This window comes from Podarcis gaigeae (genome assembly GCF_964106915.1).
Source record: "Podarcis gaigeae genome assembly, chromosome: 8".
NCBI classification, from domain to species: Eukaryota; Metazoa; Chordata; class Lepidosauria; order Squamata; family Lacertidae; genus Podarcis; species Podarcis gaigeae.
In genome coordinates this window covers 70,900,840-70,912,413 of record NC_139684.1, presented here as the reverse complement: position 1 = coordinate 70,912,413, position 11,574 = coordinate 70,900,840, and the positions used below count along the sequence as shown (strand labels likewise).

The following is an 11,574-nucleotide window of genomic DNA, read 5'->3' as shown; positions in this document are numbered from 1 at the left end:
TTTAGTCAGAATCTGACTGTCTGAAATGGTTCACTACATGCATGAAAGAAAATCTATGTTGCATATTCACACAGCATGCACAGAAAATCCAGAAACTAGGGTAGTGCAAAAGGAGGATTTATTTACAGACCTATATATCATCCTGGTAAATCACGGCATTAAAATAAACCCCAAGTTGTGGTTTCACTTCTTACATGCTCAACTCACCATAGGATTATTGTACTTTCCCAATTTTATATAATATTATTTCAATCACATTCTCAATGTGATTGACAGCTGAAATGATGCACATCAGACAGCCTATTAGTTCTTATGGTTAACATAGCAAAAACCAGGAACGGAGAACCCATGACCTTCCAGAAGTTGTTGGACACTAAGTCCCATCAGCCCCAGTGAGTATGGACGACGATCAGGGATGATGAGAACTGGGAGTCCAACAACATACAGAAGTCAGCAAATTCCCCATCAACACTGGGAGGGCAGGAAGGAGGAGGAACTACCTGAGAAAGCTAGAACTTATAACATTCACTGATGCAAAGTCCAATGAATGCAAGATTCAGAACTAATTGCTGTCAATGGGCAGGTGGGTGAGCTTAAGTAGCAAAGAAGTTGAATCAATTTGAGCTTGCTCCATTATATATATATATAAAGGTCCTTTTCTGAACCTCCATCAAAATGCAAAATATTTTCTCCTTGTCTGGTAAGCCTCTGCAAAAAGGGATACAACAGATCCTCCGTTGGATCACAGATGCCTACAAGTTCTTTCTACCAAATCAATATTTGTTCCCCAATAAAAATATTTGCTCTAATATAAAAAAGGGCTTATTGCAATTAAAGTGTAAAAACTGTGTAGGATTGTAAAATCCCATCCCCCACAAAAAAAGACCCGCACCAAAAGTTGAACAGGTATAGCAATCGAAGATCCTGCCTATAGTGTCAACAAAGGGGTTGTCTCATTCCACCTCATCCTCATCTTTGGAAGCATAGATAGCCTGGTTCCTCCTTTTAATTTTCTTTGGCCCACCCTTTCCTTCTTCACTTGTGTCACTTAGCCGCTTCAAGGCCGCTTCACTGGGGATCACCTCTTCTGGCTGGTTTCTCTCACTCGATTTCTCCAGTTCATCACTTTCCACAGTATCATTCGGCGACACAGCCATGGAACCTGGCGTGACCCGGATGTCAGAAAAAGTTGTTGAGACGTCAGAAGGGTGGTTGGCAGACGAGTCCACTGGGCAGCTGCCTGGCTCTTCTTCCTCATCGCTGTCTTCATCCAGTATTATTTCATCAGGGTTGATAGAAGAGGACAAGCCAGAAACGTCTGTATTATAGTCACTGGGCTCCTCTGCTGATCCAGTACTGTCTACCTCCTCCTCTTCATCATCATCATCCTCATCTCCGTGCTCCTCTCTCAGTTGTTGGATTCGGCCATTAATGTCCAAGAGGCCAAACCGGGCACAGAACTCGGTCGTCTGGGGATTGATTTGATGAACGGGTTCTCTGTGCTCCTGGGATTTGTTTGAGTTATAACAGGGAACTGTGGTACTGAAGTTATGTGGAACCTTAAGGTCGTGGTTCGCCTCTTCCAAAACCGCCTTGATGTCTTCTTCTGTGACACTGTAGTCCCATCTACAAGAGGCCAAACACAGGGAGGTTCAAGTAAGGCTACCCACCTCTCTGCCCCTTACATCTGAACAGCTTCAGGACAAAGAAAAGGAAGTGCTTCCTCATACGGGGCATTAACTGATATATGGAGTTCTAGGGATGGTAATGCCTCCTAACTTCAATGGGCCGGATTCAATTATCCCAGCATGCTAGAGGAATCCAGCGCAAAGGAGAGTTGGGAGTAGCGGGATCAATATCTACTCAGAAGTCCTACGAATTCAGTGGGGCTTACTCCCAAGTAAGTGGGGTTAGGATTGTTGCCTTAGTTGCTGTTTTTAATCTGACAGTATTGTTACTGCTCTGTAGTATTGGTGAGGTGTTGGCAGAGGAGGCATAAGGGGTCAAAAAGCAGCAAATAAATAAAAATATACAGACAACACTTTACATACTTTGCATGGAGTCCATTGTTTTCAGGCATATTCCAGGAATTTGGAGACACATTAACAAGATTGTTAGTAGCTTTAAGAACAGCAATCCATTCAGGGTCATATTCCAGGCAGTCAGATGCACTTGGGTCGTGCTCAATCTCTACAATCTTAGAAAACATTGGGAAATTAAAAATACCTATTTGTCCTCCATAGCAGGCAAGACTTGGCTGTGAACTTAAGGCACTAGCACCTCAGATAAATCTACCCTTGCCCTTCCTACAGACTGCACTTCTCCCTTGTTTTTGGAAGGACCATGAAGCCAGGCTGGGAAACAGGGGTAAGGAACCTTCTGCAGCCCAAGGGCCACATCCCCCCACAGGCAACCTTGGGGGGGGGGGCATGTCACTAGTATGTTTCCGAGCACAATTCAAAGTGTTGGTGCTGACCTTTAAAGCCCTAAACAGCCTCGGTCCAGTATACCTGAAGGAGCGTCTCCACCCCCATCATTCTGCCCGGACGCTGAGGTCCAGCGCCGAGGGCCTTCTGGCAGTTCCCTCATTGCGAGAAGTGAGGCTACAGGGAACCAGGCAGAGGGCCTTCTCGGTAGTGGCGCCCGCCCTGTGGAACGCCCTTCCAGCAGATGTCAAAGCGATAAACAACTACCTGACATTCAGAAGACATCTTAAGGCAGCCCTGATCAGGGAAGTTTTTAACGTGTGATATTTTACTGTATTTTTGGTTTTTATGGAAGCCGCCCAGAGTGGCTGGGGAGGCCCAGCCAGATGGGCGGGGTATATTATTAATTATTATTATTATAGTGGGCAAGGCAAGAGAAAAGCAGGTAAAGCAACAGAGGCGGCTCTTACTTTGTACAGTAAGCCACAAAAGCCAGACGTTTATCCACACAACTCTCCATCCGCCTGGAGGCTTTGTCACAGTTCAAGGACACATCCATGCTATGCAAAAACACTCAAGGAGGGTGGAGAGGGCTGCAGCTTCGGGAAAAGGTTCCAAGGTGCAAACAGAGCATCCTGGAAGGTCATATCTGGCTGACCATTTCTCCCCCTTTTACAGAAGATTCTAAATACCACTGAGCCTTAGGCCTCATAACAACAGATACCAAACAGAAAATTCAGCATGTTTTACCTGTAGGAAGTCTCTGTGGGGCAGGCATTTATCCAGGGCCAGAAATTTTGTTGCTTTTGGCTGTTTCCCACTGCCATTGGCCTATTAAGGGGGGGGGGGGGGAAATACATCAACAAAAAATGGCACATGTACCAAAGTCAACATTTTTGGCTACACAACAAGGTTTGAAGCGATTTATATGCATGGACATATGAAGCTGCCTTTTTGTGAGTCAGACCGCTGTTCCATGTAACCCAGCAATGTCTATTCTGACTGGCAGCAGCCTTCTATCTGAGATGGAAGTCTTTCTTACCCGGTGCCTCCCAAATCTTTGGTTGGAGATGCCAGGGTTTAAACCAGCAAAACCTAAATTCACAGACAGACAACTGTCTTCTGCCCTTCTGAAAGTACCAGAGGTTAGCTTGCCTATCAGTCATTTTCACTTATATAAAAATATCAACAGTGCAAAGAAGAGTGTGAAGTATATCATTACATGGCAGGCTCTCCAGTTTTGTCCAGCTCTATGATTCCCATCAGAATTCACTAAGGGCTACTTATCAAAACAAACCAAGGTAAATTTATCAATAGCCTGTTAAGATCTTAACCACTGTCCTGGAATCCCCGATAAGCTTATATTTGAATTATGGTATTTTGAAAAAGATTGAAATAGAGCACAAGTAAGGAACCTGAGGATGCTGTTGGACTCCCTAACAGCCCCAGACAGCATGGCCAGTATTCAGTGATAATAGGGGCAGTAGTTCAAAAACATCTGGAGAGGCAGTTTCCCCACCGCTACAATCTATTATATATTTTGGAAGGCTGTTTGCTTACATGTTCCCTATGCATTTGAACCCCTCTTAAGAGATTATAAACAAATTTTGCATAACTCCCGAGCTCAAACAGCAGCTTTTTGTCTACATTTGGAGACAATGTGACACCATTTAGAATCAATATGACAGAATGAACCTTTCAAAACTGCAATGACTTATTTTGTTTCTCAGAATGCTCAAGCAGTGCCTGGTGCAAGCTGAGCACAACTGGCCCCCAATCCAGAGCAGTTTGTTATTTTGAAACTACTGGCAGGTATCAGGTTTCCTGCACTGAAGTTTCTCTGGAGCTCCAGCTTCCGTTAAAAACAACAATGGTGAAACACAACTGCACACATAAATGTCAACAGAGGCACAGCAAAACGCTCCAATTCTTTTACCTGGTGCTGCATGAAGGCAGCAAACTTCACATGCAGGTGTGCAGCGAACCAATAGGTTGGTTTCAAGTGCTCCAGAAGCTCTGAAGCAGCAGGACTTCCCAACGTATTACTCTCCACTTCTTGGCGGAAGAAGGATTTTTTCCTAAGCAGCAATTTCTTGTCTCCATAATGATATATACTTCTGGGCCAGTCGTGGGACATAAATACATCCATAGGCTGCTTTAGCTGTTAAACCAAAACAAAAGCAACACAAAATGAGACAAGACAGCTGCTGTTGTGAGTAAAGGAAACACAGCACAGGATCACAGATGTCAATTATTTTTTAGGGAAGAGGGGAAATGATTAAGCTGGCTTAACTGCATTAGTTTCAATGGGTCTGCTCTGAGTAGGACTAATGAAGATGATTGTTCTTCTAAGTTTTGATTTACTGTTTTTTTCTTTTTTGATTTCTTCTGTTAAGTAATGTTTTATTGTATCTTGATTGTATTTTAAATATTATATTTTGCTAGTCAACATAGATAGTATTTCTTTTAGTTAACTGTTTTATTTTATTTTGATTTTTTTTTAAGAGCCAGCCAGTTCAGCAGCACCCGCTGAGACTTCCTGGTGTTTCTGCAGCTGAATGCAACATCAATGAATTATTATTAATATTATTATTCCCCTGCCTTTTTCCCCTGAGAGGAACTTAAGGTGGCTTAAAGATAAAAACAGAACAGCTTTAAACACTGGGCAGGGGACGAGACAATAATTAAAAAACAGTTAAACATTAATTCTCATCCCTCTGCCTAGCTGAGAGCTGTTGAAGAAGAAATAACGTAACTAGAAACAACATAAAACCCATTTTTTAAAAGATGTAAGCCCTTTTAAAGGCTATTAAAAGATCTGGAAAATTAAAAGGCTGGTGGCAGAAAACCTAGTGCCAGAAAGATTAACAAGAACGGTGCCACATAAATCTCTTGGGGGACTGTTTTGCAGCTGGGATGACGGCCCTTATCCCTGTGGTGCCCCCCACTTTATCTCAGATGGCGATGAAGGTACTTGAAGGGAAGGGGCAGGGCTATGAAGATCTTAACATGCAGACAGGTTGATATGAAATTGGATTTACACTAACCTGCTTGAGCTTGAAGACTTCAATGTTTCTTACATGGTAGACACTTCTTATCGTTTGTTGGTTGTATGGTGGATACTCAAAGTGACCTTAAGCAAGTTGAGAAACACTTAGCTGAATAAAAACAATGACAAAAAGGAAGACTTCCTAATTGGCTCCAATCCCCTGAAACAGCAGCATTGTGGAAGGGGTGTTATATTCAACCCCCTTTGAGAGTTGCACAAGTGTGCTTACCACTATACTACAAGGCCAGTTTCAAGGTGCTAATGATAATTTATAAAGCCCTATACAACCTGAGATCTAGAAGCTTGATCACAGAATGCAGATGTACTATAATTTTAACAAATAGTATTATTTATGCATTTTATTTGCCCTCATTTTATTGTACTGACTGATGTTACTGCTTTAAGATTAAATGCATTGCACAGCACCTTGAGATTGCTTGCAAAAGAAGGCAGGCTAAAAATATTTTAAATAGGTAAATGTAACAAGGAATTTAACTTCTTCCTATTTCATTCAATAGGTATTTGGCTTTAGCACCGTCAATTGAACAAAGACCACACAACCTTACTCTGACATCCTCAAGAGGCAAGTAACAATTTTTCCTATTTTACTGAAGTGAAAACTCAGTACCCGGGTGAGCAGGGATCTGAAATGAGGCTCTTTGCTGATCACAAGGCAGATGAGATAGAACATCACTACAACAAGCCAACAGAAAGGTGCAGAGAAAACCAGATGGACATTCACATCCTTTTCCCTTCTATCTGTATCTCATACTTTCCACACAGGAATCCGAGTAGCATTTGGGCCTCACAACACCACTTTGAATTAGGCCGTGGTAAAAAACAGTTATTTGCTCCAAGTTTCCCAGATAAGCATTTTAGTCAAGTGAAGATTTAAAACTGGGTTTCCTACATCCAAGAAAAACCCTTGATCCATTTTGCCACATTGATTCCCTTCAGCACTGCCACATAACAGGGATAATCAAGACCTGTTCAGATGTACCAGTAAACTACGGTTTTCCATTAAAAAATATGCTGTGGTGGGCATTGGAACCACATGCTCCCTTTTCCCCTCCTTCAAGCAAGAATGAAGATAAAAAAATGCCTGCTTTCAGTTTTGAATAAGCTGCAGTTTCCCACTACATCTAAACTCAATAACCTAACTGTGGTTAGTTCACACAAACAAACATCAAACCATGGTTTCAGATCCTGATTCATTAGCCACAGCTTCCCGTTGCATCAAAACCAGGCTTCAGAATCACCTACCAGAAACAGACGCAACTCACTCTAGTGCAATAAGTGCTACAGCCGAAAATGAAATTCAGATTTAAAACAAGAATCTGCAGCACAACCCCATCCTAGACATACCCTTTTTGTAATCATGAGATTTGAAGATGCCAGAGAGTCCACCAATTCTCACCCCGCGATACTTTACCACTCCAGCGTAACCTGAAACAGGAAAAAAATATGTAGATCAGGCTAAGAAGTAGAAGACTGTCCACGAAAACCACAAGCAGTACATAAAGTGGTTACTGATTCCCAAGAATGTGCTGTATTTCCTTCATAGCAAAGAAAAAGGTTGCATTCTGTAATGTGTATAGAGATAATAGTGTATTTTGGGCTACAATCTGCTGCTTACTATATGGCCACACAAGGTCAGGAAAAGACAGAATTGGACCTAGATATTTTGCTGTTGCTACACTGAAAACTTTCCAGAACAGCTATACAGGCTTACACTGAAAATATTCCAGCAACAAGAGTATACGACTTCACCTGCAAGATACTGACATGCCTAATTTTGGAGGGAAAGAAGAGCAGTCCCCCACTATAAAGCTGAATTTCAATCTAAATCATCAGCCCTATGCTTGTGCATCCTAGGCTATCAAAACAGAAAGCAAAATGTTAATACCAAGGTAGTAGATGTTTGGTGCTACCCATCCGCCATATGGTAGCTCTTGCAAGTGATTGGAGGCTTCGTGGTTGCCCCCAATAAAGATGGTCAGGACAGGAGCTTTCTTCTCTCCAGAATAATACCTAGAACACAGCCAAAAGCCAAGGTCTTCATTACTGGTATTAAGGATCAGCATATTCATGTTTCCTGAACAGCGGAATCAGGCCTGTAGGTTTACATGCATGCACATTGTATCATACATTGCTTCTGATGTGCAGCTGGGGAGGTGGAGATGGCACGTGGTCTACTGCTGAGCAGAAAGTGCTCATAGGAATCACCAAATTAACATGAAACACATAAAGCTAACCTATTTAATTGCACCTGTCAGTAGGACATGAAGTGGAAGCCGGAGCATGTTTAGTCAGAAGTTAAGTCCCACTAAGTTCCACAGTCAATCCAACTAAGACTGACTAAGCCACGTATTTCACCTCAACTTGGGACGCTGGATTTAGTTAACACACTACATTATATGGATAAAAGGAGTGCATAGACTGAAAAGGACAGTGGGGCTTTCCCCAAGGCCAGTCAACTTCCTCCATCTGCCATCCACACGTTGTGTGTGAACATCTTGCAGGGGGGAAACCTACACAAACCTGTTGCCTTCTACAGAAGGTGGAATCCTGCATGATCAGGATTCCAGTTCCTGCAGAGATCTGTAGCGCTTCTCTTGCAGACACTCACCTGTGGATGTCAGGAGCAGAGAGAGAAAAAGCTGTGTAAAATTGGGATTGGGGTCAGTGGTGTGGCCCTGCCATCCTGTTATGTACTGAGTTGAACACGTCCTTTCCTCTCTCAGGGCTGGTCTTTCAGGAAAACTTGACACTTGGTTAATACTTTGCTATTCGCATATGGAAAACCTGGTGAAAAAGCACACCAAGAAAAACCTCCCCTGCTTTATGCTGTAGCCTTTCCTCCTACGGGAGCTGCTTTAACAGCCTACCAAGGCATAAAACACAAATTATATAATATTTTACACGCGCACACACAATGCTTAACCAACTCCTCTACCACCCCAACAGTCAAAAACCCCGCAAAGGACCTTGCACTCTGCGCGTGCTCAGAGGCACCCTTCCCTCAAATGGGTTCCGGGGCGGAGCCTCCGCGGAATTCGAAATCCTGCTGCCTCTTCGCGGGCGACTCACCTCGCGAAGCCCCCCAAGCAGCGGTACTTGGCCGGCACCGCCATGCAGCGCAGGTCCGCCGCGTTGCGCACGGCCTGGAAGTCCCCGGCGCACAGGAGCAGATCCGGCGCCGCCTGGCCGTGGCGCTGCTCCAGCAAATGGAGCGTCTCGTAAATCTTGTCAAGCGCGCCATGGCAGCAGCCGGCCACCGCCACCTTCATCTTCCGGCCTCGGCGCATGCGCCCCGGCGGCGGCAGACCGGCATGCGCAACGCACGCGCCCTCGACCGTTGCTTTCTCCGCATCGCGAGGCAGCCGGAGGGCCCCGCCCCGCCCCCTGCCGGCGCCGCTGTTGCTGCGCATGCGTCTCTCTTTTGCTCTCACCGAGCGTTTGGAGGTTGCGCTAGTATTGCGACAATGTCCCGCCGAATGATTTTTATCATCGCCAGGATGCTTCACCCCCCCCCCCAATACATATGGTTTTAACGTGGCTCCAAGGAACTTTTTGGTTCATTTATTGTATTATTATTAATCATCATCACCGTTCTTTATTACTCTTAATCGTTATAAGGAAACCAGTCTCGTAATGGCACATATTACGATATTTTATGTGTTATCATTTCATATTATTATTATTATTATTACTATCTTCACCATCATTCTATTCCTTACCCACCCTTCCGCAATTAGGTGGGCTGCGACACGATCAAATTAAAATGCAATATATCAGAATCGGTTTAAACAAAGGGAAGGTTAGAATGTTGAATCCAGCTCCTCCTTAGGAACAGCGTTCACGTGGAAGTGCAGCGGCGAAAGAACAATGCAAGAAGTAAAAATGCAAGAAGTAAAAAATGCAAGAAATAAAATGCCATCAGAAATTTCAGTTAAAGCCTGCAAGTGTGTGACGTGGGAACGGTGGGTGTGGGCAGATGGAAGAAGGGGGGTGCTTTTCTATAGCCAATAAATGCAATTTCCAGGCAACCTGTCTCGGGATTCAGGATCAAGCCTGGTTTCTAAGCGTGCTTAGAAGTAAAACGGGTTTTCCTCGGGTTGCCATGTGTTCTGATCTGTCACTTAGGAGAGGGTTTTCCCTTGGGAAGAGGGAAACCGCTCGGTCCCATTCTTTCAAGAAGCAGAAATATGGATAAGCCCTTAAGTATGTCCCGTGTGCCTAGAAATGGCATTTACTGACTACAAAAACATATCTTCTTCCAGATCCACGGTTCACACGTCAGACTCTTGCAGCATACCCTCCATCATTTCTCCTATGAAAATAGGGACGTCCCATTCCATAACGATAATTTTACTAGTTGTACCCCACACATCTTACTGGGTTGCCCCAGCCACTCTGGGCAGCTTCCAACAAATATAAAACATAATAAAACATTGATTATTTTTTTAAAAAAACTTCCCTATACAGAATTGTCTTCAGACGGCTTGGGGGTCAGATAACCCCATACCCTCTAGCATTTCTCCAATGAAAATAGGGACATCCTACCATACCCTCCAACATTTCTCCAATGAAAATAGGTAGGTCCTAAGGAAAAGCGGGACATTCCAGGATCAAATCAGAAACTAGGATGGCTTCTCTAAATCAGGGATGTCTCTGGAAAATAGGGACACTTGGATTGCAGGCTTTAATTGAATGTTACAGCACTAACAAAGCATCACAGAAATACAAACTAGCTCAATATTCTGGGGAAAGTCCTTAAAAGATTTTTGGAAGCAATGTTGCTTTTTTGGCACACGCCAGTAATGCACATTTATTCAGTAGCAAGTCTTATGGGCAAGCATAAAGAAGATCAGACTGTCCAGATTTGGAAACTTACAAGTTAAAGAATGCTGGTGACCAAAGAAAAGAAAAGAAAGCTAAAACAGAAGTGCCGCTTACATCTTCTTCCCATGAGCACATTATTATTATTATTAATTAGCTGCTTTACCCGTTGAAATGACTGGAAGCAACTTACAACACAACAAAAATACTAAAACTACACTAAAACAATAAAAACTAAAAAAAAAAACAACCACAAAAATATGCACAAATGAAAGACAGGTCTAACACATCCTGTCCTATCAAGAGAGCCCATGAATACAGTGGTACCTTGGGTTAAGTACTTAATTTGTTCCGGAGGTCCGTTCTTAACCTGAAACTGTACTTAACCTGAAGCATCACTTTAGCTAATGGGGCCTCCTGCTGCCGCTGCGCCACCGGAGCACGATTTCTATTCTCATCCTGAAGCAAAGTTCTTAACCTGAAGAACTATTTCTGGGTTAGCGGAGTCTGTAACCTGAAGCGTATGTAACCTGAAGCGTATGTAACTGTACTCAGTGGCGTAGCATGGGTTGTCAGCACCCGGGGCAAGGCAAGTAATTTGCGCTCCCTAACCCATGGATTTGCGCCCCCTAACCCTAACCCCCAGATGTTGCGCCCAGTGCCGGCCCCCTCTGCACCCCCCACGCTACGCCACTGACTGTACTTAAAAAACCTTTCAAAACTACATCTCCCATCAGCCCTAGCAAGGATAGCCAATGGCTATGGATGATGGGAGGTGTAACCACAAATGTATTAGTCTTTCCTCAAAAGGGAATGCACAAACCCCTTGCTCACATCGCTTGACCTTTTCTGCCCCTTTGCCAGCTCTTCAGCATTCTTTATTTAAGAAGAAGTATCCAGAACTATCTACAATAATTCCAGCTTGGCTTCACTTTTTTTCTCTCTCCTTCCAACAGTGTTCCCATGGGACGATATAAAGGTTTAAGCAGGAAGTTATTTATGTGGGATGAGAGTTGGGTGTGGGTCTTCATTACACCCTTGGCCATTTGTAATGGAGACGTGGCCTAGTTTCCCATGCATGGCAGGTATAAATAAATATCGACTGTTGGGGTTTTCCAAAGCCTTCAGACAACAACTTTCACTCCAGAATTTTGATAATACTGTATCTGGTTGTTGCAACTGAGCTTTCTTCCAAGTTGTCGATTGCCTAATCTCAGAGCCAACGTAGCCAGCATTTTTTCCTCTCTCTCTCTCTAG

General features: G+C 43.6%; 1 protein-coding gene across 1 annotated transcript; it reads right to left on the bottom strand.

Annotated features, from left to right (window-relative positions):
- Positions 1 to 101: 101 nt before the first annotated feature.
- DBR1 (debranching RNA lariats 1) lies at positions 102 to 8,875 on the bottom strand. The gene is made up of 8 exons (XM_083750846.1): positions 8,566 to 8,875; positions 7,382 to 7,506; positions 6,841 to 6,921; positions 5,474 to 5,559; positions 4,363 to 4,587; positions 3,177 to 3,257; positions 2,052 to 2,197; positions 102 to 1,626 (listed from the first exon to the last, which is right to left on the bottom strand). Exons 1-8 carry the CDS (start codon positions 8,781 to 8,783, stop codon positions 954 to 956), a joined length of 1,635 nt encoding a protein of 544 aa, XP_083606972.1. The 5' UTR covers positions 8,784 to 8,875; the 3' UTR covers positions 102 to 953.
- Between the last annotated feature and the right edge of the window lie 2,699 nt (positions 8,876 to 11,574).